General features: G+C 35.6%; 3 protein-coding genes across 4 annotated transcripts; 1 reads left to right on the top strand and 2 right to left on the bottom strand.

Annotated features, from left to right (window-relative positions):
* Window positions 1–4,792: 4,792 nt before the first annotated feature.
* Window positions 4,793–12,690, bottom strand: LOC121262310 (epoxide hydrolase A-like). Of its 2 annotated transcripts, none has more exons than XM_041164717.1 (5): window positions 12,663–12,690; window positions 6,584–6,927; window positions 6,318–6,500; window positions 5,968–6,209; window positions 4,793–5,157 (listed from the first exon to the last, which is right to left on the bottom strand). In XM_041164717.1, the coding sequence occupies exons 2-5, from the start codon at window positions 6,878–6,880 to the stop codon at window positions 4,908–4,910; spliced, it is 972 nt and encodes a 323-aa protein (XP_041020651.1). In that variant the 5' UTR covers window positions 6,881–6,927; window positions 12,663–12,690; the 3' UTR covers window positions 4,793–4,907. The 2 variants fall into 2 exon arrangements, with proteins under 2 accessions (XP_041020651.1, XP_041020652.1); XM_041164718.1 differs by having other exon boundaries at window positions 12,667–12,679.
* LOC121262309 (CDK5RAP1-like protein) lies at window positions 12,040–16,116 on the top strand. Its single transcript, XM_041164716.1, is given in 4 exon segments — window positions 12,040–12,386; window positions 12,928–13,544; window positions 13,547–13,984; window positions 15,268–16,116. Coding segments are annotated over 4 exon segments (1,869 nt in total). The 5' UTR covers window positions 12,040–12,087; the 3' UTR covers window positions 15,783–16,116.
* Window positions 16,117–17,887: 1,771 nt separating this feature from the next.
* On the bottom strand, window positions 17,888–20,612 carry LOC121262311. The gene is given in 4 exon segments (XM_041164720.1): window positions 17,888–18,278; window positions 19,964–20,085; window positions 20,307–20,456; window positions 20,459–20,612. Coding segments are annotated over 4 exon segments (540 nt in total). The 5' UTR covers window positions 20,562–20,612; the 3' UTR covers window positions 17,888–18,113.
* Window positions 20,613–27,744: the final 7,132 nt, after the last annotated feature.

Raw genomic sequence — 27,744 nt, 5'->3', positions numbered from 1 at the left:
GGTTTGAGGTGTGACAACGAGGCTTGCGAGCAACCATGCTTTGGTGAAGGTCTCGGATGCCCGTGATACCGAGCAAATTATTTTGATGAAGACAAATTTAAGATGTCTGAATGGTGCCAGTGTGGGGCTGAGTAGGCAGTATTTCGTGTCACAAGAACCAATTTTGTTAATAAAAATGAAACTCACACAAATCTTGAGAGAGACGAACCAAGGTGATTTAGCCTCTGTAGCCGATTTTGTTTGATTGAAATTGTCTGTTGGTGGTTGCTGTTTCTTCTTTCTTTTTTCTTTGTTATTTTTAGATTGTTTACTGATGGGGAACTTGTCCGTCTTCAAGTATCTTCAAAGCGATGTGGACTTAATTGCCTCTAGAAAATTTTTTGCTCGTTTTCTCGGGGCATGTACTTTGAGAGGATAAAACACAATTGCATGGGAGGTCCTTGAACGTTCCATGGGGGCATGCAATGTGTGCCCAAGGACATGCAACACTATGGCTTCCTCGTGATGGAGGAGCTCGATTGGTCGAGCCATTTTCTGTACGCGGCCAAAAGACCTATGTTGGTTGATCAAGTTGTGGAGGACATTTCTCTATTGGTCTAGCAACTTTGAGTTGTGTTCTGGTGCACCGTGCACCAAGTTTCCTCTTAGTGGCCAAGGAAATATGGTGGTCGAGCATGCTCTAATCAGGCAACCTATGGCCAAGGAGTTCAGGCCATGCAACTCATGGTTGAGGAACACTTGGCTGAGAAGCTTTGACAGTGGCCGCAAAACTTGGGCAAGGAACTAACGGTGGATGAGGGACTTGTGTTGGCTAAGAAACTGAGTGGCTGGGAAACTTCATGGTCAAGGGACCTAAGGCTAAGTAACCCATTTTGGCTGTGCAAAGTGGTGGTCGAGTAAACACAGGCCAGGTGAGCTTTGGCCTTGCAAGCCCTGGCAGGGCAAGGGGTTGCCCGCCGTGTACGTTGCTTGATGGCTACTCATGTGCATGGCTGAGGAACACCCCACTAGCGACAGACTACGCTGGCGGGTTAAACAATGATCGCTGTCAACTTGGTGGTGGTTGCTGGTGGTTCCATGAGCTCACAGTTGGGCAGAGCTTCGTGGCTGTCCCGTGGTACGATGTGGTGGTTGGAGTTTTGCGGTGGAGGAGCCCCTTGCAGTCAAGGACCATTGTCCTACAAACAGAAAACTCCGACGGCCTTGGTGGTGGCCGCCAATGGTTCCTTGCACTCGCAGTTTGGCTGTCATCAGCCTCTAACCGTGCACTTGTTGTTCCTTCATGCATGGCATGCACCTCCTTGTCACTAGAGATCGCCTTGGGGGGAGGGGGATGAAAACCATCGACAAAGGCTCAATGGGTTCATGGTTGGCTGTCATGAGCCTTTTGGGTCCACGACAACATGCACCCGTTATGCGCACTGTGCACGAACCTTGTGGACAGGGTTTGGTGTAACGCAGACAGAAACCACCGGAGGCCCACGTGGTGGCCGCTGGTGGGTTAATTGGGCTCGCGGTGGGCCGCCGCTAGCCTCCCAGGTGCACGGTTGTCATGCTCCCGTTATGCACTATGCATGGCAATCAATTGGGACATGCATGGCACTGTGTGGCACTTTTTACTGAAGTGCATAGTGTTTGCCCACTTGTGTATGTGTATGTGCACAATGCATTTAAGTGCACAATTCTTACCCGTGTTCTCACCTCTATTTTTGCAAAGTGTACTCAAAGTGCACAGAGGACTTACAACTTAAGTGGTTGGGTAACTCATCTTCCCGATCCGTGTGGTATGTGTTTTATGCACAGTACACTTAAGTGCATAGTATCTTTAACTACATGGTCGAGGAAAAGTTTATTCGCCCAATTTTTGTAATAGTATTGTTAATAAAAATAAGAGTAGAAAAGTTGAGCATACTTGTTTGGAAAAACAATTTATCTGCTCAATCTAATATTATTTCGCACACTGTAAAATCGTCTTTCTCCCACTTTCGGTGTAGAAAATAAATCAATTCCACAGACGACACCAAATATAAATGTCAAAAATCGTACAACAGGCTGGAAATAGGAGAAAGAATCATTCACGGCCCACGGTGACGATTCAGGCCTCTATCGTTGTGGTTTGGAACCCTTGGTGGTAGTTTGGAGTGGTTGTATAGTGTTAGTATATCCATCTATAGCAGTGAATAGAAAATAAATACAAGAAATATAATAAGAGATCGAGACATACAAATATATGTGGTTCGATATAGTGCCTACGTCCATGGGTCGTTTTGAGGGCACATCTACTATAATATGAGCATTTTACAGTTTCTCATGATCTCTTATTTCTCATTGTACAAAGGAGATCGGAGACTCATTTTCTAGAGAAGATCCTCTCTTTGAAGCTCTCGTCGTGAGGTTGAAGATTGAAGGAGTCTCTTTCTCATCCATTCTAATCCCATTTTATGCTGGCTTTGAGAGTGGTGAGGAATGACCGCTCTATCCCTCTTGCGTGTTTGACCTCCCCCCTTCTTATTTTTCTCTCTTTCCCCTTACACCTGCCTTCCCTCTTGTCTTATCATCTTACTTTTTCTTGTCCCCTCTTTGTCTCTTCCCACTTGCTTCTTGGTGGTGATCCTTCGATGGGTTGGACTTGATTTATCTAGGCCAATAGACTTTTACCCCTAACAAGACCAGTAAACTAATTAATGGTTTCTAGATTTTGAAAGAGGCTAAATGTTAAGATAACATAAGGTAACTTTTTGGTAATCAGGATTGCATTAAACCAAAATAAGAGTAAAAGAGGGGTAGAAGACCCCAACAAAAATCTCATTATAGGAGATGCAATGCAAAAAGATAATAATTAAAAACAATCAATAAGTTGGATCTAGGCCTATGTTCCCTAGACTTAGCCAAGGAGTGGAATGCTGAAATAATTATAAATTGATTATCTATGTTTATTGAGTTTGGTATCAGAAGGCTAGAATGCCATAAATTGATTTTAAGTTTAGTGTGTGTGTGTGTGTGTTATATATGAAGTAATTTTCCTAGAAATTATATGTGAAAAGGAAGACTTTGGCTACTAAAAGAAAGGATCAAGTTTCCATCCTTACTTCCATTACTCTTATGTTGATTTTATGGGAGTTATGGCTACTTAGGAATGACGATTGAAACAGAGATTGGTTTATTGCTTGCAAATGAGAAAAGTGATTTTTTAATCAGATCCAACAGTCTTAGTTCATTGGCTTCAGAACTTGTTCTCAAAAGATTAATATCATTGTAAAACTTGCAAATAATCCTTATGTGCAACAGCAAAAGGAGTTACATATGAAAGGAATTACAATGAATAACTAAGACACATGGTGATTTTCTATATATCAAATGAAGGGTTTCAATATACAAGAAAGCAAGAATAGGGGCATGCAAAACTCTGGCATTGGCTCCGCACCGACTTTGCACCAACAGAGTTGGAGTTGCAGCAAAATAGAGGTGGGGTCGGATTCTTTCACAAAATCTCATCAGAGTTGGAGGAGGAGGCAGTGGTTTTTTCTGACTGACTCCAACTTACCAACTTTGCCTTCGATCCACTGACTCCAACCAATTTAGGGTTGCTACCCGCTCTATATGGGCAAATCGAAACACTTTCCGCCCCCCAGTCTCGCTTGGGCTGGATGGCCATATGCCATACTGCCACCCGCCTCTCCCTACAAAAACTCCATCCATCCTTGTCATATAGGCGGGTGGATGTGGGGCGGCGTGTGTATGAATTTAGTCACCACAAAGTAGTAACTCAAATTGGAGACGAGCTACAGAAAGTAAAACCAAAAAAAAAAGTTTTAAAAACTTATAAACATGAAAAGGGGGAAGTGGAAGAGGGAGCTCCTCCCTCCTTTCCGGCTAGGAAAATGGGTAAAATGAGAGAGTTTTAACCAAGAGATGATTTTGAGAAGAGAGATAGAGGAAAGGTGCAAAAATAAACTTCCTATAAAGAGAAATGCTATGTGTCCCTTCTCCCGATGGTGAGTCCCGATGGCCCTTTTTTTTTTTTTTTTTTACTTAATGATTAAGGAATTATTTTTTTAATGTTGTTGTGACTTTTTTTAAAATATATATGTTAAAAAATTTAAAAAAAATACACTAGTGGAAGAACCCAGCGGGAGGCTATAGAAATGGCTGTAGAAGAACTCTTCTATAAATTGGTTTCCTCTTTCTTTTACAGGTTTCCTCTATCTTACAGTGAGAAGTGAGAACGCTATTATCTTCCTTTCAGCAAGACTTCTACTTGCCTTTGATGTTCTACTTTTGGTCTTTTTTACTTCTTTTCTTTTAGCAGAGCAATATTACAATTTTATAAAAATAAAATTACAATGTTTTTATAATTATAATATTTTAGCAGAACAATAATTAAAATCTTTTTATGATTATTTTATAATTTTGTTTTAAATGAAGAACAATATTATTATTTAATAAAAATGCATTCCATTCCAAATAAAATTATAAAAAAATTATAAAAATGATTATTATCACATTTTTGTTAAGGGCCGGCAGATCACATCACTTCCATATTGATCGCTATTAAAATTAATAGAAATGCTAGTATGTCGTCTGAATTTATTCTCCCATTTTGACTGCTATGTATTTTATTTTATTTTTTTAATTTTTTTTACTTAATGATTAAAGAATTGACTTTTAGTGTATTGATGTATTTTTTTATTTTTTAAAAATATTTAAATATGTTAAAAAAAAAATAAAAAGACTAAAATGTGCTAGGCGGCACACCTAACGGTCATTGCTGGCCGGCAACCTAGCACTACTCTAAAATTAAACCACCTTTGCAATATGCATTCATAAGAAATGACTCATTTAACATGGAATTATCATCACAACAGAAGCGTCTTAAGTCACAATAAACCTAAAGAAAAACCATCTAATTAATCCGCTAAAAATTTGCGTAGGAAGGACAGAATTTCATGGCAGACTTGTTGAGCTTTCTCTTCATAAAGAAAATGATGACCATCTAGAATAACAACTTCCAGGTCAGGGACAAGGCTCTTGAAAACATCTCCTTCCACATATTCCTTCGTGCCCATAGTTTCAAAACCAATTTCTTTGTCACCGACAACAAACTTTGTAGGAACTTTTATTTTTGATCCTTGCCATGGTGCAAGATACTCCCAATTCCTGTTGTCATTTCATAAGTAACATAGTAAAGAAAATGAAAAGAAATAAAAACTTTGGCCTAATTTTGTACGTAGACCCAACCAATGCCAATTTTACTAGTGCCTTTTTTTTTTTTTTATACAATGGAGGAGGGGGGTTTCGAACCCAGTTTCGAACCCATGTTCTCCAAATATTTGGAGAATGACCGTATGCCATCAGGTCATCAGACTCTTGGCTTACGAGCAGCTTCAATCAGTCATATGTCTGACGTTAGTGATATGTCAATAATCTAAAAATTCTTGTAATAAGATTAGCATTTTCATAAAGTACTTTTCCAGCTGTTTCTCCCAATAGTCTTGGGTAACACTATTTTAATGGTGGATGTGATTTGATCAAGCTCTTGGGTTTGAATATTGAGAAACTTGCAAAAAAGTATTTCAGTCAAAGATGAGTTTGAAAACACACACACATACACATTTTGCAGGGTGTGTGCATCTGGGTTTTGTGAGAGTCAACACAACTCAAAACCAATGTGCTCGTCAGACAGTACATTGATCCAGGCCAATATCTTCCCCTAGTGACAGAAAAACTTATCCCAAAAAAAAAAAAAAAAAATTTAAATTTGGAGATTAGGTTTGATGTATCTTTCACAGCAGATGTGTAAAAGAGTTTTGTGTATATCCTTGTCCCTTTCTGGGATTAATTAATTCTAATTTGGACAGCAACGTTTTATGCAGGAAGCTCCCTATCAATGACCGAAGGCTTTTGAAGATTAAAATTGGACCCAAGAGAAACAAAAAACGAGGACAGAAAAATCATGGCTAAACTTACAAATCCATGGCACGGTAGTAATTGAGAGGACCAGTAAAACCAGATTCAAGAAATGTGTCTGCATAGACCTGGAGTTCCTCCTCTGTAATCCATGGCGGCAGCAATGAAGGAGTCTCCAGGTAATCAATGATCTCCATGCCCGGAGGAGCTACCAAATTATCTGAGTTGACTATAAGCAAGAACTTCTTCATCACCGTCAAATAATCGTACCTTGCAAATGTTTTCTCTGCTCTTCCTGGTTCCTTATCAACCAACCAACAAAAAGCTCCAGTTAAATAGTCAATATGGACAAGCAAGTAGTTTTGGTCACAGATGGACTTTTACATTAATAGAGAGCAGTGAGGGAAAACCTGGAACTGGAAGAGATAGCTTCCTTCTCCTAACAATCTTCTGATCGAATCAACTAGTTTAGAATTTGGAGATCTTTGGAAGTATGGGACATTTAAAGTGACTAGTCCCTTGACTCTGTCAAGTCTGAAAAGGCTTAGATCCCATCCAGCAATGGCTCCCCAGTCAGCTCCCACCACAAACGCCTTTCTCACATCCCAAAAGCATAACAGTCAGAAATCAGAATCCACATGACTAAACATTCAAACAAAAGTTATGAAAAAAGTACCTGTTGTTCACCAAAATGGTCAAGAAGGCCGATGAGATCTCCAACAACGTGTAGAACAGTGTAGGAGTTGGGGCTGAGAGGAGAGTCGGAATCTCCATAGCCTCTCAAATCAGGAGCAACCGCATGGTAACCATGGTTAGCCAAGTGGGTTATCTGGTGGCGCCAAGAATACCAGATTTCTGGAAAGCCATGAAGCCGCAGAACAAGGGGTCCTGTCCCTTGCTCTGCTATGTGAATCCATATCCCGTTGGTTTTGATCCTTTGGTGGTTCACCTCGCTCATGATCACCCCGCTCATGGTTCCCCAACTCTTCTCGAAGTTCACAAAAACAGAGAGAGAGAGAGTGAGAGTGCAATGGTTTTCACAGGTGTGTATATAAATTCTTTGCGAATTGCATCATTATACGGGAAATGAAACATAATTGTCAGGTACGACAAAAATGTGAAGAGGAGAGATTTGACTTTAAACCCTCGGCATACGTTTGAATTCAAATAAGCCCAGCATTAGCAAGTCATCTCAATTTATTTTAATTAATTTTAATTTATCTTATTATTATTTATTATTATTCATCAATTTTAACTCATAAATTTTATTATTATTTACAATTTATCTCATTATTATTCACAACTTATCTCAACTCATATCCGAATTCAAACAATACCTAAATGTTAAAAATGATATAAAATATTATTAAAATATATTTTTTTAATATTATTTTTATTTTAAAGTTTAAAAAAATAAATTTTTTATTTTATTTTATGTAAAAATTTTAAAAAAATTTAATAATTAGATGAAATGAGTTAAAAATTTTTATAAAAGTAAACCAGACCTTAAGGAAAGTTATTATTTGCTAATTTAGATTTTGCTCTCTTAAGACCCAATTTGGATAATGAGATGAGATGAGATGATTTTAGATAAAAGTTAAAAATTGAATAATATTTTTTAATATTATTATTATTTTGGATTTGAAAAAATTGAATTATTTATTATATTTTGTGTGAAATTTAAAAAAATTATAATAATGAGATGAGATGAAATCATTTTTATATCCAAAAGGTGCCTAAATGTTGCTAGTTAATAATATGGTTTAGTAAATGGGTATTACGTATGTAGTGTTTACATTGATGAGAAAGTTACACTTAGTTAATTAAACCTAATGCCAAAACAACATCATTCTTTTTTAAAAAAAAATAATAAAACATATGATAAAACAACGTTGTTTTATCAACAAATTATATATATGTATATTTATAATTATAATTTTGGATTGGACTGGTATGAGTGGGCCGGGGGTTGTGGTGGGTTGTGGGCTTGGACCCAGACAGCCCCACATGATGCAGGCTAGCCCAGATGGGGCTGGGGCAGTGGACAGCGGGGTGGCACGAGACGGTGCCCACCTAATCCTAGTCGTGTACACTTCAATCACAGTAAGGGAGGTGCTGCCTAATGAATGAAACCTTTCGTGCTTTAAAAATTCGAGCTAAAATTCAATCTATAAGTAGACGTCCTTGTAGTTTTTCATCATTAGACAAGTTCGTAAACCCACTTCAAGTGAATCCAATCATTATTTGGATTTTTCGAAAAAAAAAATCATAGTTTGGAAAACGAGGCAGAGTTTGCCGAGTATAGTGATAAGAGTCAAAGATGAGAAAAGGAAATAAGCTATAAAATGAACTTGTTTTTTTTTTTTTTTTTTTTTTTATTTTTTATGCAAGGACTTTTTTCAATTGTATAAAAGTGAACTTTGCATTTGGGGGCTCAAGCAGGTGGCTAAGTCGTTTGCAGGATATAAAATAAATAATTAAATTTATATTTTTTCATCACTCTAAAATTTTAAAATAAATAGTGATTTCGCGTAATATCATAATAGAAATTTTAACTTCGAATTCTGACTCTACACTCTACTCTATTGAAATAACTACTCCATTGAATTGAAATAAGTATTCCACGTATTAAGTCCATTCATCGAAAAAGAGTCTAATCCACATATAAACTAAAGAAGATAGATTGGGTATATGAGAAAAATGTTGGGAATTTGGACTTCCCAAATTCACCCCCCACGATCCATCATTTACAGGAATATCAAGAAAAATAGAGAAATAATAACAACACAAGAATTTACATGAAAAACTCCCTAATTGGAAAAAAACTACCAGACTCGGAGAAGAAAATACATTATGTAAAAAATTGTTACAATCACACAATTTTTCTCCTCACCCAAATGACACCTAACCTTGCTGAAAAATTATGGTGCAACTTCCATATTTAGCTTTCCTGGAAGTTCATCAGCTATCGATATGAATTTTCACCACAAACATGCATCGATGCCAAACCAATGCATGTGTGCAAACTTGTGGACCAGCTAACATTAACACATCTTCTATCATGGCAACTTTGGGATTTCATGCCATGAAGATGTACATGTCCCTTTTGAAATCGTTTTCCATGGAAAGAGAGAGAGGCACACACAACGTTAGCTTCACTACCAGTAGCTCCATTTATTGACTTGGACCCACTTGCCGAACCTGCTCCTTGTACTAGTTGTTTCACCAGTCGCTAGTATCACTGCTGACTTGGGTTGGTCTGCCCTTCAATGCCTTGTGTACAAATTTCTCCATCTCAAATCTGATAGAATTTGAAGCCCTATCTCCTGGCATTGCTTTGATGAATTTTCTCGTAGAAATGAATAGTATTCACTAAGTAAGTTCCTAAGAAATATCTCATTTCTTAGACAGAACTTCAAGGTTCTCAGGAAAGATTGAAGGGTCACAATGAGCCACTTTAAATTTTCAATCTCCTAGACAAAATCTCTTTAGACATTACATATCCATACCAAAGCTCCACCCCCACCAAAAGAACCTAGGCTCTGATACCACTTGTTGAGAATTTAGACCTCCCAAATTCACCCCTCACGATCTACATTTTGTAGGAATATCAAGAAAAATAGAGAAATAATAATAACACAATAATTTACATGAAAAATTCTCCTATTGGAGAAAAACCACCAGACCCAGAGAAGAAAATACACTGTGAAAAATTATTACAATCACACAATTTTTCTTCACATCCCAAAGGACACCCACAAAGCTTCCCCACTAGCAAAACTTTAACTCTCACAACTTCCCTTTTTACAAAAAAAAAAAAAAAAGTCAACAGAGGATTTTTCATCTTAAACTTCCATCCCTAATTTGTGTGCATGTTTGTTTCCTTGGGCACAAATGAAAATGCCATTGGAAGTTCATTTTAAACTTCATTGCCTATTAGAGCATTGGCATTCTTCAAAATTTGATGAATTTGATTTTAAAATTACTGCATTGGATTTACCATACTTCAAAATCTGAAACTATGAGCTACTGTGTATCTCATTTCATCTTCAAATTTGAAGACCTACAATTCATCACTCTCGGTATTATTTTATTAGCAAAATCATATATTTCGCTCGCATTCTCGTTGCTTTCTCCCCTTTTCTCTTCCTCTCCCAACAACCCGAAACCTCAAAATCCCCTTTTCTCTTCCTCTCCATTTCTTCCTCTCCCTTTCGTCCCGATTCCCAGGTTCCCTTTCTTCCTCTCCATTTCTTCCCTCCATTTCCTTTCTAATTTTTTTTTTTTTTTGCCAAGCTATCCATTCCCTTTGCCGTGAGTTACCAATTCATCTTCGTCTGACGAAATTAAACCTCCATTAATTGTTGAAGATTCAAATCTCTGGTACGTATGGTCCTAGCGTTGTTATGCCCCATGGAATAAATTGAGAAATTTGAGAGAAGAATCATCACGTACACCATCAGAGTGTGAGTATGAGAAAAGACTTGCTGAAATAGCCACACAAATGAAGCGTGCATCTCTTTCTGAACCCGAGCGAGAATCCCCTGTAGGTTTTCGTTTTCCTGCCTGATGTTTCAGGTCCTGTAGGTCTTTGTTTCATTTGTTATGATGTTTCTCATTTTCACTTTGCCTTGGGTCGTGCTTGCTAGAATCAGTCAGTGACAATGTGTCTGATACCTGCTTTACTAATATTTATTTTGGTTACAATGTTTCTAGCTATATGGTAAAAGCTGTCTCAAAAGAACAAAAAAATGAATAGATTATCCCCTCTTCTAGAGAAAACTTAACATCACAAATGCATGTTTTTCTCTACCTGTTAGTAAAATATTATTGTGGTTTGCTTTAGATTTATAAACATACATCTGAAACTTTATGGGACTTATTTCTTATGTTTTGTACAGTATTCCTGGCTGTTACAAGGCATTCTGAAAGGAAGTTGATTATGTGGAGCATCTATAGAAGAACAGGTGGGAGTTGAAGGTTGAAGATGCTAGTATTGCAGCTTTATTTGGGCTGAAATACTTTGCATGGTTTTGTGCTAGGGAGATTGTGGGAAGGGGTTTTACTATCATTGGTTACCATGTCTAAGAATGACAACTGTTTTTAGGGGTTTGAATGTGTAAGCTTCTCTTTTCATTTGAGTCGCGGGAACCCTGCATCAAATTTTTGTTCTAAAAAACTTTTGAAACTAGGAAATCCGTGGGAATCTCTTTGGAACCCTTAATAATCCATGCATTTGAAGTAACTATTTCATGTATACCTTTTTGTTTCATTTGTTATCTATGTTGGAAGCAACTATTGCTCATGAATGAATAAACGGAAATACTGCAAGTTTGTATTGATTTACTGATTTACTACTCCAACATCAGTAACTAATATTTATATGTTCGAGTGTCTTCTATAATTGATACACACGAAAGTAGAATCCAGTTTGGTGTGATGAGACAATTTGACTACTGCAATCCACTCATTTTTTAAGTAGGCAATTTGGAGAAACTTTTACTTTAATTTATATACAATATCACAACATTTTTTCCAAATTTTTGTGTCTGGCATTTTGCAAATATTTACTTGTTATATTCCCGCAATGACTATAGTTACTTTAATTAACATATGGTTAGTGTAATTGTAAAATATGAAAAAAAAATTTAAAAATTATTATTAAAAAAATTATATTATATTATTATTTTGATGAATTCAATGGTTAATTTAATGTGGGGTTATGGATAGGAGGTTTTGGATTTATGAAAAAAGTGTACTTTTCATCAAACTTTGAAGATGGTTTGATGAAACCAATATCAATGCTCTTAATGCTCTTTTTTCAATTCTATACACCATATTATCATTCCACTTTCATCTAAGATGTGATACATTTATCACTATTAAATAATTATTTTTTATATACTTCTTTATTATCTAATAATGATAAATGTGTTACATACTAATTAGTATGATCAAAACAAGATGAGAGTATAATGTATATCATTACTCATTGTATGATTAAAAAAAAAAAAAATCATTACTCGATTGCAAAATAAATGGATGTGACCCTTGTGCCGGGGTCCAGCATAAAAACCAGAAAGGCCTTGTCCCAGTTCGGCCCATCTCCGCCCACGATCAGATCGATTCCCTATCCAATTCCTAGTTAGCCGACTGGCTTGCACGTTTCTCTCCTCTTCAATGGCGTCGTCGCTCACGTCGTTCTCCTCGGTCTTTGGCCACCCTCACTGCGGTCTCCGCCTCAATAAGCTCCACAGTCGATGCCGCTTTGGCCTCAGGGTTCTGCCCCCACCGAAGCCCCAGGCTTCCGTTTCCCGCTGCTTCTGCCACCGCACGTCACGGCCGCTTAGACAGACCTTTCCTCTCGCTCCCTCCTCCAGAAGCTTCTCGCAATCACATATCTCTGCTCATGAGGGCCCAAGCCTCCGCCACTTCATTGCTCAAGCTGCTCTCACTGCTTCCTCCGAAGCCCGACCCGAGTTAGTTATCCCAAACACACGTATTATTACTGAGCATTTCATATATATATATATATATTTGAATTTATTGAGCTTTTTGACATTATTAGGACTATTAATTCTAGTTCTTTGCAATTGGAATTTGATTGTATAGTTATGAATTTCGTTTTGCGAAGCATTTATTCAGTGGCTGCTTTGCTTTCATGTCAATTTTTTAAACGAAGCCCGACCCTAAGGTGCAAAGTATGTTAGAATTACCACCTGAGTGAATAAATAAACACAGAGAGAGAGAGAGAGAGAGAGAGAGAGAGAGAGAGCAAAGCAGTGCTTCGTGCACATAATATGGCCTACAATTACAGTGTTTGTACCTTTGCTGTCTGCTATGGTTATTGATTATTTATTTGCACCTAGTGTGTTTCTTTGGAGCGGCTTTCTGCATCACCCATATGGACTTCTCAGGGACATTAGCGTGCAGAGCTTCTAATGTTCTTTCTGCACAATTGAAAGTTATGCAAACTTATATCTCATACCTCTATGTTTTCTTCTTTACTTATGTTTCTAGCCAATTACCTACTTCAGAAGTTAGTTCAAGAGGGCGTATCTATCATGAGACTTACGGATGTCAGATGAATATCAATGATATGGAAGTTGTCCTATCTATCATGAAGAATGCTGGATATAGCGAAGTAGTGGGTGTTCCAGAGAGCGCAGAGATTATTTTTATCAACACTTGTGCTATTAGGGACAATGCAGAACAAAGGGTGTGGCAGAGGCTTAACTACTTTTGGTTTCTTAAGAGACACTGGAAGAGCAATGTCGCTATTGGAAGGTCGAGTTCCCAGCGCCCTCCAAAGGTAGTGGTTTTGGGATGTATGGCTGAAAGGTTAAAGGACAAGATCCTTGATGCAGACAAGATGGTCGATGTGGTCTGTGGACCTGATGCTTACAGAGACTTGCCAAGATTGTTAGAAGAGGTAGACTATGGTCAGAAGGGGATCAACACTCTTCTTTCACTTGAGGAGACCTATGCAGATATTAGTCCAGTTCGAATCTCAAACAATTCAGTTACTGCTTTTGTTTCAGTGATGAGAGGTTGCAATAATATGTGCTCCTTTTGCATTGTTCCTTTTACAAGAGGCAGGGAGCGGTCGCGTCCAGTGGACTCGATAGTGAGGGAGGTGGGGAGCTTTGGAATGGAGGAGTTAAAGAGGTAACACTTCTCGGCCAGAATGTAAACAGCTATAATGATGCATCTATTGATGAAAATGAAGTTGAACCCGGGACTAATTGGAGACTTAGTGAAGGATTTTCCAGCATGTCCAAGGTCAGAAAAATGGGTTTACGTTTTTCTGATCTCTTGGATCGACTATCCTCAGAATACCCTGAAATTCGGTTCCGATTCACATCCCCACATCCTAAAGATTTCCCTGATGACTTACTCTATTTAATGCGAGACAGACCTAATATTTGCAAATGTATCCATTTACCTGCACAAACTGGGAATACCAACGTACTTGAAAGAATGCGTCGGGGATATACGCGAGATGCATACTTAGATCTTGTGCAAAAGATACGGAGAATTATTCCAGATGTAGGAATTACTAGTGATTTCATATGTGGTAAGTCTTGTTAGATTCTATTTTACATGTGAAAATCACTTGGTTGAACTTGTTTACAAAGAGTGTTAGTAAGTATATGCTTTCAAGGAAATAACACCTTACCATCTCAAACTCTTATTTCTTTTGCAATCTGGTGATTAAACTACCGAGGTTGTCACATAGCAGGCTAATTTGAAACATAAGTTACAATTTACCTGTTATTAAAATCTCACAATTAAGACGGGCAGAAAAGGGAAATGCCTGATCCACCGGAAAAAAATTAGCACCAACTACCGTACCAACTGTCTTAATGTGGTACATTAGATTATAAAACTTTATTTTATTATAAAGTAGATTTGACGTACTACATCAAGCCACGTTACTTTGTAGATAGTTTTTTATAATTCTCTTTATAGAGTTAGCACTTTTTAGGCAGAAAATAGGTACCATGACACGATCTTGACTGTTGAATCTTAAAGGAGGGGCTGTAAAACTATCATATCTTCTTAGTGAAGTCAAACTTTACCATCTCAAACTATCATTTCTTTTGCAATATGACTATTAAACTATCAAAGTTGTCATTTAGCATCCTCATTTGAAACATTAGTTACATTTTACCCTTCAATAAGATCTGACTCTTAAGATGGACAGAGGTAACATGACATAATCTAGAAATTTGAATCTTAAAGAAATGGCACATTGTAAAAAGAGTGGTAGTTTGGGAGAGTAAAGTAATAACTGAGTAAATAAGTGATCATGTTGCAAAAAGAGTTGTAGTATAGAGTGGTAAAGTATAATTCCCTTTTTGTAGATGTGATTGAGGTTTCAAAATTTTACACCTAAAATACCTTGGATAGACCACATTGTGTGCCTGATCCAGTTATTTAGGATAAAATATAGTAGATGAAGTGATCTCTGCCATCTTGGAATTGAAGCTTGTTCTGTGGACTTCGTATTTATCTTTACTGCAGAGCAATGCAAGAGGTCGGATCACCAATCACATGACAAGTTGCTTTTTTGTTTAATGCTTCCATAGTTAATCTATTGAACATCAACCAACAATTGTAAATACTGTAATATTCCCATTCTACTGATTGAATGTGATTTTGCTGTTTTTTGTGCTTGAGTAATTGCATGATAAGTGCCTCTAAATATAATTATAAAAAGATATCCAGTTATATTAGATGGTCCATTGACATTCCGCAGCCAGAAATTAGAACCCACAATTATTTGCTACCATTCACGTTGTGAACAGTTAGTCACATACTTAACTATCCTCTTGATGAATTTATTCCTTTTTGCAGGTTTCTGTGGGGAAACAGAGGGGGAACATGCAGACACGCTAAGCCTTATTAAGGCTGTTGGTTATGATATGGCATACATGTTTGCATATAGCATGAGGGAGAAAACCCATGCCCATAGGAATTACATTGATGATGTTCCTGAGGAAGTCAAGCAGAGGCGACTGGCTGAACTGATCGAGGCTTTCCGTGAGAGCACAGGTCAGTGTTATGAGTCCCAGATCGGAACAGTCCAACTAGTGTTGGTTGAAGGACCCAATAAGAGAGCTCCAGATACAGAGCTTATTGGCAAGAGTGATAGAGGTCATAGAGTTTCATTTGTTAATCAATCAGTACCATCATGTTCGGATGATAATGTTAACGAGAGACGGAACCCAGTAGTCGGAGATTATGTGGAAGTTCATATATTGAAATCAACACGAGCGTCACTCTTTGGGGAGGCACTTGCTGTAACCAAATTGAGTTCATTCTACAACAATGTGGCTGAAGAAGCTATTGCTTGTGAAAGCCGAAGTTGACAATTCCCCGGATCTGTTTTTGGATGTGCAATTCTGTCTTCCCCCTGAAAGAAATTTACAAGATTATTCTTTCCAACATTAATAGTGAAGAGGATCAACATCTTTTTTAATAATTTTCATGTTTAGTTACAGGTCGATAGCGCTGTGATGGAAAGCATGTGTAGATTGACAATTGCAATCTGCATTCCATAAAACCTTATTTTTGCTCTTAGGCTTTCGGTTTTTGTATCTTCAATGTAATTGCTTATACAGGGAACTATTATTGTAATCTGAGATCAAAGAACTGAAGAAGCAACCCAAGAAATATGCAAGTGTGCGTATGTTGTACTGTAAATGTGAGGGTGGATGCGTTCGTGCGCATATTTCAAGATGCTAATACAAGATACAAGGGGAGAGTCCACGTTATCCATTGCCGACCTGGGCTTTCCAGTTCTAGCTATTCAACTATATTTCAAATTTCCCTCATCACAGATTTCAGGGATTTAGAGGATGAAGATGTCCACATCTCCTTCGACAACATCATAATAGTTGACTATAGTGTTCATTCCCCAAATTGCATTTGAAGAGTTTACCAATTGGACTATGAAATCGCTTCTTAGCAGTCTCCTTGGCTCTGTCAAAGAATATTAAGTCTCATTTGGATTCAGAAAGTATTTAATTTCATCTCATCATTATAACTTTTTTAAATTCTCACACAAAATATAATAAAAAATTCAACTTTTTCAAATCTCAAATAATAATAATATTAAAAAATAATATTTTAACAATATTTTTTTAACTTTCATCTTTCATCTACAATCATCTCATTTCATCTCCAAATTCAAACCAGTCCTAAGTTTGGGTCAAATTCATTTGGACTCGTGCATTTTTATTTGTTTTATATTGTTGCATTTCTGTAATGAAATTTTTGTTGAAGCCTCCACCCCTTCCACTTACAGTCTCGTTTGGTTACGCGGTTCAAATAAGATGTTTTATTGAAAGTTGAATAAAATATTGTTATAATATAAATTTTTAAAATTATTTTTGTTTTGAGATTTGAAAAAATTTAATTTTTTATTATAATTTGTGTGAAAATTTGAGAAAATTGTAATGATTATATGAGATGAGATGAGATAAGCTGGTTTGATTTTGTGTAACCAAACCAGCCCTAAGTTTCTGTGCTTAATTTAATGAAGGAATTGTTAAGTAGTAAGTTAGAACTGCTAAAGACACAGAGATCCCACAAACTGACTTGTCAATACTATGTTCAGTTAAGTTTTTTTTTTTTCCCTCCCCAGCCCCAATCCCCCTTTCCCCTCCCCCTCCCCGTCACAAACCCACGCTGTTGTCCCCAACAAAGAGCCAGCGTGTTTGTCAGAGCCAGCCCCAAAAAACAACCGACGCCGAGATCACTGCCGCTATTCCCATCCCTCAACATCAACAAACAAGAGACCTCTCTCTCTCTCAGTCTCTCTCTCTCATATTCATTCTATTTTCCTTTGCAATTTTCTCAACAAACAAACATATTAGGATTTTCCCTCTCACCAACCAAACACAGAATAAATTTTATTTTCCATTCATTTTCTCAACAACCCAACAAGAATAAGCTGCGATTTTCCCTCTCAATAACTAAATAGAGAACAAATATGATTTTTTTTTTCATTTTCTCAATAACCAAACAAAATTTTCCCTTTTATTTTCTCAACAACCAAACATAGAGAAGCATCCAGCAACATAGGGATGGGCAACGGGGGAAGAGAGTGGGTTGTCGGTGACGAGGTTGTGGGCGATAGTGGTACTAGGTTGATGCCAGAAAGACATCAGTAGTGGCACTGGATAGAGAATCTCATTGGAGGCACTAAAAAAAAAAAAAAAACATTGATCGGTACAGAATGTCAGTACACTTTGTTGGAGAGAATATCATTTTCTTTTCTTTTCTTTTGTTTTTAATATTTAGAAAAAGGACAAAAAATACACAAAAAACACAAATGAACCAGTGGCAACTTTGAGGGCCCAAGTAGCATCACCCTTTTAACAAAATCTTGCCTGGAAGAGGGAAAAAGAATGCGGAGAGGGAGTTGGGGAGCACGGCCAATAGAGTTGCCCAATGCCCATGCCAAAGTATAAACTCCAAATGAGTCCAATTCTACAATTGAAAAATGTGCATAACAGACCACTGTATATGTTAAGGCGGCTAAATACTGAGAAATTGAGCATAGGCTCACCTATCTAACAGATAGGAGAGAACAACATGGGAGCTGAAAGAAACTAATATGACAAATGCAGTCGAGAATGGGTAAAAAGCTAGAAAGCAAGAAACATCATCTGCATTTGAGGTCCTGCGGATGAATTTTAAGCCATGGATTTTTTCTTCTCTTCCTCGAGCTGCTGCAGCTCTGCCAGTCTTTGAGCCCATGCTCTTTCCCTTGCCACGGCAGCCATTTTACGCTCTACCCTCTTTATAATTTTCTTCCTATTAGCCTCTTGCAACTGAGCTTTTCGTTTCTTTTTTTCTGACTGCACATGCCCAAATTCAAGATGCCATTCAAATAAAAAAAAAAAAATCAACTATACAATGAAGTAATTTACATCTAATGTTAGCACACAAAATTGTACATTCAAGAGACTTCTGCAATTGGACCAGGGGAAAAAATGTCAAAGTATCAAAAAAATTTGTTGTTCAAAAGTAAAGAGAATATATCCATCTCATGGTCCAGCAAATTATAGGTCCAACAGCGATTGCTTGTATAATGTAAGTTTTACCTGACAGAAAAACAGGTTATAAGGGACCATTAAAAACCACCTTTGGACTTCCCGAATTATTTTATATTTTTATTGGGACCGGGTGTCCAAGTACAAAGTCCCGACTAATCCCACGGTGCACATGCCCTCGATATGGAGTTTCCAACAAATGTACCGCGAGTAATTCAAGGGGAAATTATTCTCGTCTGATTGCCTCTAAAAATTGTTTAAAACCTAAGAGGATTCAAACCTTAGACCTAGAGGGAGTATACCACCAAGACCAAGGTCTTTACCACTTGAGCCAACCCCTAAGGATTCCTAAATTATTTCATCTTTCCCAAATGAGTTAATATTTTCAAGAGTCAACAACATTAAAGAACACAGCCCCGTTTGGTTGAAACTCATCTAAGTTCAATTTAGTTCAATCTAATTTTAAGTTAAGTCTAACATCCAAATACTCAACTCTCAAATTACTAAACTCATCTAAACTCAAAACCTCTTTACACGTGAAACCCACAACCTTTTGCAATTCAACACTTCTTTACACGTGGGACTTACAACCTTTTTTAACTTTTCATAAATAATCTAAACTCATCTTAACATCCAAACACATTTAAAATTCATTTTAAGTGAACCCCACAAAACTCACTCTACCATCTCAACTCACTATTATTCATAAAAAACCCAACTTAACTTAGCTTAGTTCAAGATCCAAACACAGCTTACTAAAAGACATTTACAGAACAAGAAATCTGATATCTTTCATTTTCATTTTTGATAAATATATCTGATACATTTTATTTTGCATATTTATATCATGATAAAGGCTCTGAATGGGTGGGCATGACTATTACGGAATACTTATCAGCACACTATTATGGGAAAATCAATTGAGTTAACTGAGAGAAGCTAAGCATTCATGGAGTCAAAAAGTCCACATTTATCATATATTTCAAACATTCATACTCCCCATGATATATGTTAAATTGATTCCGTGATTGTATACTGTCCCCATAGTACAAATACTGGTAAAAATGTTGAGGAGTTAAGCAAGAGAAGTCAAGCATACACACATCTATTGCATCAACATGATTGGCAAGAGCATGACTGATGAATTGAAAATCCAATACGATCACTGGAGCATTCATAGTCTGTAATGTTTGCTAATCCTGATAAGTGAATCTTCATTTCAAGCTTCGGTTGCGTTACTGCTTAATGATTATGGGGGGGATTATATCGATAATATAGTACGTTAGAGCACAATAGATTCCTAATTGTCTTCTCCAATCAAATCAATTATTTGCTTTATCTAGCTAAAAACCGAACCTATCCAAGGTGATACTTCCAGAGTTAAATCAAACCCAATTGAATAACGAACAAAAACAAAAACAACAAGGAGAAATTCCCATTGTATTTAGAAGGAACCAGATATTCCTTCAGGATTTTCACAAAATACGCACCAGTATAAACGCGCGGTGCTGCTTTATGCGCTTTTTCTCGTTCCTTCTTTTTACACTGCCTTCATTGGGACTACTCGGAGGTATCCGTTCGCCCGGTGTGTACTGAACCCAAGCATACGGCCCTGCATTCTTCAACTAATTATAAGCCATTCAGGCTGTCAATTCTGAATATTCACATCCACCAAATGCAACTAAATCGCGAAACTCATTTTCCGAAAACACTAATCTCACAAAACCGCAAAGTTCGTGAAAACACACGCTTTTCCGAGTTTGGTTGCCGAGAAAGATGCGAAGAAAAATAAACTGTAAAAGAATCGCTAGTATTGGAGAGATAAGGAGGAACCTGGAGGTTTCAAGCTGGCTCTTTTGCGACGAGACCTATCGCTGGGCCGTCTCTTTGGAAACCTAGCGTCCGTCAAGCTGTGAAGATGGTTCGAGATCGGAAACCACGGGGCTAGGCGGTGAAGGGGCCAATGAAAACAGACCTGGGGGATGTGAAAGTGGCAGGAAACGGCGTCGTAGTGACGCGAGTGGAGGTACGAGATATCACAGTTCTCGATAGCGGTCGAATTAGGGTTCTCAAAGATCCAAATCCCATCTCTCCCTTGCTTTGTTCCGGTTCTAATGGCTGCGGAAGTAGCTCTACTTTTACCGAGTAATACGTCGAAGAAGATAGGCGGAATTCTCTCCTGAGTCACACTGTATGGGCCCTCAAAATCGGGCTTACATTGAAAGCCCAAAACACATAATATTTGTACTGTTCTTATGCTCTTGGGCTCACTTGCCCAATTACAAGTTCTCAAATAATGTGCAACCAAAGCAAAAGCCCAAAATTATAGGCTAGCAAGAGTGACCCTTCAATTTAGTGAATTCGTTGCTATAAAAAGAAGAAACGGTAGATCTATAAAAAAGATCTACCGTGATTTTTACATATTTTTTACACACTATTGATATGATTGGTTGTATTACTTTTTTTTTTTAATATAAAATAATTATTTTGGTCAATCACATTAGTAAAGTATGTAAGGAGGAAAAATTTAATTGTAAGCGATTTTACGTACTAATACGCGCACCCATTCAATACGATTGGTCAGAAAGTAGATTTTATTAAAAACAGTGTTTATTTGAATTTAGAATATGAAGGGAACAATATTAGTACGTAGATTAGTATGCAAACTTGCTTGTAGATAGCAAAATTCGTGCAAATAATATGTAAAAGTAACTGTAAATAGTAGAACTAAAAGAAAAATATTATAAAAATTTATTTTACACGTAAGGTAATATTTACATCAAAATCATATCAAGTCAGTCATGTGTAAAATAATTTTTTATAACTTTTTTATAGACCAAAATGAATATAAAATATTTTATCAAATTACGTCAAATTATAAATTTTTTATTTTTTACTTATCTGTATAGATATTTTATATTAAAGGAGAAAGAGGGCATAGCTCAGTTATTACATCCAAAACTAAAGTATGAAAAAGCAGAGAATGGCCTGTGGGGGCACCTCAAATTGTCAGACCGACCAACTAAAGAGCATCATCCTCCAAAACATGAAACAACAAAAGGAAATGTGCAGCACCTGCACTACTCATTATTAAAGTATCTTATGAAAGGAAAATAGAAAATGGTGTCCCAAAATGACCGATCTTGCTTTTTTTTTTTTTTTTTTTAATAACTTCACGGTTAAGAAAATGATTTTTAAAAATATTTAATAAAAAAATATAATTAGACTTGTAAATACAATGCAGGATCAGCTTTCTCGATTTTCTAGCATTGTTCCTTGTGAAAATGGGGTTGGAATCTTAGAAAATCTTTAGGCTTTTTGTACTGTGAACGAAACGAACACGTTCTGGGCCTCTCTGTGTATGCATTAATTAACTGTGTTTGGGATGGACCAGGTTGCCTCATCTTTGATCTCACGCAATTTTTAATGCAGAAAAACCTACTCTTTTGAGTGGGCACCGACAGAATGTAGCATGACATTATTGCTATGCCAAATTACAATCTATTTATGCAAAAAAAAATATATATATATATATATTTTGGGGGATATTTTTTTATTTTTTCCTTTTTATTTTAAAAAAAAAGATATATTAATGTATGCGGGTGTTATATATATGTGTGTATATATATATATATATACACTTTTTTAGATATAATTACTTGCTTGCTTTTGGGTGTTAACATAATTATAAACTGTACACGGAGGCCATTACTTGTTGGCCTCTTTTTATTGGGGGGCGTGTTATCCTTTTTAATGATAAAACTAAAATAAGTTCAACATGTCCAATACTCCATTCATTGCCTTGGACTGCGTTTTAATATTGAGTTGAATTAAATTCTTTATAAATAGTAATGAGTTAAAATGGTATAATGAGTTATGTAGAGTTTATTTAAAATTTATTTAGATGTGTTTAGATATATTTATTGAAAGTTAAAAAAGATTGTAAATCTCACTTGTAAAAATGTGTTGAGTTAAAAAAGATTATGTGTCTCACGTATAAAGAGTTTTTAAGTTGATACGAGCTTAATGATTTAAGACTTTGATGTTTAGATATTAGAAGAGGTCTAAATTTAAACCGAACTACAGTCAAGAAAGTGAACGAGCTCTCAATCAATGTTGCAAAATGGATTTACATACTTATTCTTTACACTTGTATTTGTCAGTGTTTCATGCTCTTCTCTTTTGTTTCTTTAGGCTAATTGCAGAGTGGGAAAGATTGCAAATTTGAAGTTGTTGGGTCTAAATTTGGCCTTTCAATGAAACACAGTTGTTGAACAAAATTAGAAGAATTTTTTCATATAAACCCAAAAGCAGAGAGAGGTGAGATATTCATTATTCAATCACTTGTATTACAAGTGTGAAGGAATCGTTGACGGTTCTAGAGAAGGGTAGATAAGAGAGAGAGAGAGAGAGAGAGAGAGAGAGAGGACAAGCATCTCAGGCTCCCCAAAAAGTGTGAGAAAAAGTTGTCACGAAAACGATGATGGGGGAGGGAGAGCTCAAAAGGTTCACCATTTGAGTAAATCGTGTCAATGAAGTATTGGGGCTTCCAAGGGAGTATCCAAGTCCTAAAAGTGAATCAAATTCACCCCTTTTTGCAGGAGTTGATTTTCCTTTTACCAGTGATTAGAGAGCATATTTATCCAAAAAGTCCATGTGCTAATTAATCATTGCTTTAACAAGTCTTACCTAGTAAACCCCCCTTTTTCCCCCTTTTTGGCTGAGGCACATGGCACCAAGAACTAAGAAGATTTATGGTGGGACATCTCACATATATTGCTATATATTTCCTCATAAAACAAATATATATATATATATATAATTTATTTATTTTATTAGGTGTGTAACTAATAGTCATGCCTACCTATGTATATAAGGAGTTCCTCTATTGTTTTTTTTTTTCTCAAAGATATATTTATAAGCCTCATTTTTTATAAACCCGACATATGATTGATGTGGAAATCTTCCGTATCAATTAGATTAAAAAATGATTGATATTTTGACTTTATCTTAAAGTTGTAATGGGCTCCAAAACAAGTAACGTGTTAACATGTCAGTTTGTATGTAGCAAAACTTAAGTGAAAATGGATCGGTAAGTACATGTTCGGTAAATAGTGAATTTTCTTCTTCCTTTTTTTAAGCCACATTGTTAAAACAATGTAGGGGTGAGTGACATGGGTAAAAGGGCATCACTGATTATATTTGAACGTGATTGGTGAACATCCTCGACTACCCTTTTAATGTAATGAATATCAAAATCACTACATTATTAAACAACTATAACATGTATGTGGGTGGTATATGTACTTTTTATAGCATGGGTCCTAAAATGGTATAAAAATCTTTCTTAATCATGCTGATGTATGCTGATCAAGCTCTTAATAATCTCTCTTATTCGACCTTGTCACCCTTTTGAATGACAAAATTACCGGAAACAAAATTATAAGAGCCTGCGATTGCATGCATGCATGCCCAATCTCTTTGTCATGAATAATATAATGTTTTATATTGACACTACAAGAAAATTATTTATTTGTGACCAGTTATTTCATGTAAAAATGACTATTTCTTATTAAAATGAGTCTATTTTTATTGCAAATAGTCATTATCATCATAAATAATCCATCATAAATGCTCGTTTTTCTTGTAATGTGGCTTCATAAGTTAAGCATTGTGATTAAGCAGCATAATATATATTCTGATCTCCCAAACCTAAACAAAAGCTTTTAGTAATGGTGGCAAACAAAGGGTTTTGTCAAGTCCTGATCTTGTTGATTATGGCCTGCCAAAATTAGGTTAAAAAAAAAAGAAAAGAAAGGAAAGGAATCCAATCCATTCCACTTTACAAGAGTGGTGTTGTTGAAGGAACATAAAGAAATCATATATACCAAAAAGAAAAGGGAAAAAAAAAAAAAAGCAATAAAGGGCCACAATCTCAGGACCCGAAGTGTGAAGGCTGTCAAACAAAGTAATTATGGGGCTGAAAACGTGTAACCTTTGAGTAAGTCGTGTAAGTGAAGGAATGCATTGCATTGCATGCCCTCCGCAACTCCAGCCTCGGGGCAGCATCTAGTGAATCAATTCCGCTTGCCTGTTACCAAAATTTAGCAAACAAGTTTGGTAACATCAAGTCATGAGCTTGAGGTGGTTGATATGAGGAATACTAAAGTTCCGTTTGGATGTTGAGTTAAGTTGAATTGAATTTTTTATAAATAGTAATGAGTTGAGATGGTAGAGTGAATTTAGTGAGGCCTACTTAAGATGAATTTAGATATATTTAGATGTTAAGATGAGTTTAGATGTATTTATGAAAAGTTAAAAAAAGTTATGAGTCCAACATGGAAAGAGATATTAAGTTGAAAAAAGTTATGGATTCTACGTATAAATAAGTTTTAAGTTGATATGAATTTACTAATTTGAGAGTTAGGTATTTAAATGTTAGACTCAGTTTAAAATTAGACTGAACAGAATTGATCTGAATTATGTCCAACTTCCAAATGGGATATAAGGAGATGAGATTTGTGTCTATTATTTTTAAAAAAATACTTTAATCATAAAAATTATATAAAAATAAATACACAAAGTGACGTGATAATGCTCGACTTTGCCTATGGCTCAAGATTATCTCGAAGGAATCAATCGTATTGATATGTACTTTCATACCAAAATAATTATAATTTATCTGTAACCTATATAATTTCTAAAGGCAAAAGATTTCCTAACATTCTAATATCATTTTTCGAATAAAGAAAAAAAAAATAGTCACCATCTTATTAATTGAAGCTATTGAATACTTTTTATATCCCATAATTTTTTGGTATTTGTAGTATTACCTTTTTGCCCTTCTGTAATATTTATTGTACTCTGTTAAATGTTTTACCACTTTCACTTTCTTTCTTGTTAAATTATGATAATGTGTTGAAATATACATCTGATTTCGGTTTTATTTTTGGATCATCTTTTTTTTTAAAACCTTTTTTAGATTAATACATATTGTAATTTTAATAAAATATATATTCGCACACAATAGCGTATAAACGGATTTTATAAAAAAAAATGAGAATTGCATTAACTTATGTTGTAAATTTGAAATTAAGTAATAATTTTAATAGTTTGATGGTTATATTATAATATGAAGAGTAATTAATTTAAGAGGTAAAGTATTATTTATTTTAAGTGCAATATTAGTTGCCACAAACTAATAATTTTTTTTTTTTTTTAAATGCAATATGTCATTCAACAAAATATATATGCACACTTTCAATTTCAAAAAGGCCGTACCCAACCCGTAGGTTCTAACCGTTCTATACATGATGGGCTTGACGGGAAACTTCCTTCAAATGACGTTTTAACTTTTAAGAGGAAAGAGGATGGAAATCACGTTTTAACGGGAAATCTTTACAAAAAATAAAACCATCATTTTTATTTTTCACCTTGAAATGGATATATAGTCAATAATTTGAATACCGTATCGGATGTTGTATCTATCAAAATATTAAAATGAAATATTTTGATAATGGTACCGTTTTGGGATAGTCGATATATGAATAAATTATATATAAATTATAAATAGCCTAATCTGAATTAGAGGTAAAAAAATAACTTGTAGTGTGAAAAAATGAAAAAAAAAATTAAGACCGAAATATCGCCCGATACAGACCGAAATATTGACCGGTATGACCGGTATTTGAGCCGGTACGAAATATATATAGTACTTGTACCGGCCCAGTGGCCAGTATGGCAAATACCGGCTGTATCAGCCGGTACAGTACGATATTAATAATAGTGCTTATAGCACTCCAAAGAGACACAAGTTATATACCTACTTTTTTAAATTTTAAAATAATAATAATATTAAAAAATAATATTTTAATCAATTTTCAATTCTCATCTTAACTCATCTCGTCTCAACTCACTATCCAAACCTAATTTAAAACAACGTCAAGAGTTCAAAGATGAGAGATTATAATACCTAATACTAAGTGATAATATTAAGTAACGTATGAAATCTCACATTATTTAAGAATAAAAATTTCTTACTTTTTATAATAATTTTAATTATATCATTGATTAGTTTTTTGAAATATAAATCTAAATATTCCTTGGAACTTTCCTTAAAGCGTTACGTACCTCTGTGAAACTAGACAGAGACAAATGGAAGGCAGGGAGGGACATGGTTCCCAAACAAACTTGGAAACTTCCCCTTCCCCTACCAATTTTAGGAGAAGTGCTACTTAAATAAAATAAAAAATAAAAAAACAAAGAATTCATCTTTTAGATTTTAAATAAATTAAAAAATATCTCTATTAATTAACTTGCCCAAAAGATAAAAGAGAAAAATTGAATCTTCTCAAAACAAATTTGAAAACTGGAAGTCTTCCAAAAAAAAAGAGTTTTCTTTTCTTTTGTTTTTATTTTTATTTTTTTATGGTACAAAATTCATTTGATATGAGAGACTTCATTACTAAAATGATTATTATAAAAACTCACTGTCTGTTAATAGAATATGGTCCTGGCTTGTAAAAAATACCTGACTTTAATCCCATTCAGACTAATATAATCAAATAATATCACTTAAAATAATATTATAATTAGACAGTTAAACTATCATGAGTAAATTTTTATATACGAGGAGAAATATTACAATTATAAAAAAATTTATAAAAATAAATTTATAAATTGACGTAATTTTATGTGATATGTTACATTTATATTATAATAAATTAATTTTATAATTTGATATAATACGTCAAGAAATGTTAATTTGTATATTTATAAATTTATTTTTACTTCAAAAGTTCTATAAAATGACAAGGGATTTTTCATTTTTATAAGAATAAGAATTTCATGTTTTTGTTTTTTACGCTGACGTGGGACGAGTTGGATTCTCAGTTGGCCAACGAGAATTAAATTAACGGTATATGTTGTATCCACCGTACCACCGACGTTCGCGACAGGAGGATCTCGAGCGGTGGGAAAAGGCAATCATGCACGCCACGTGCACCGTCGCTTTTATTTTCTTTTTTGTAGGTCCCCCCATTCAACTACCACACATGTGGTGCCCACCTTCTGTCACGTGGACCATCCCACATCCCAGCCAATCAGATCACGCGGTGGCAGCACTCGTGGCTCTCGATACCTTCTGATAATCTTGTCAATCCCCCAGCCCACAACTTCTACTGCCTTTCTCAATGTCTTGTTTGATATGTCTGTATGTTGTTTGATGTGTCTATAAGTCGTTTGATGAATATTAAAAAAAAAAAAAATGTGA

The sequence above is a fragment of the Juglans microcarpa x Juglans regia genome, chromosome 4S (genome assembly GCF_004785595.1).
Source record: "Juglans microcarpa x Juglans regia isolate MS1-56 chromosome 4S, Jm3101_v1.0, whole genome shotgun sequence".
Classification (NCBI taxonomy): domain Eukaryota; kingdom Viridiplantae; phylum Streptophyta; class Magnoliopsida; order Fagales; family Juglandaceae; genus Juglans; species Juglans microcarpa x Juglans regia.
The sequence above is the reverse complement of the archived record's forward strand: the minus strand, read 5'-3'. Positions and strand labels throughout refer to the sequence as shown.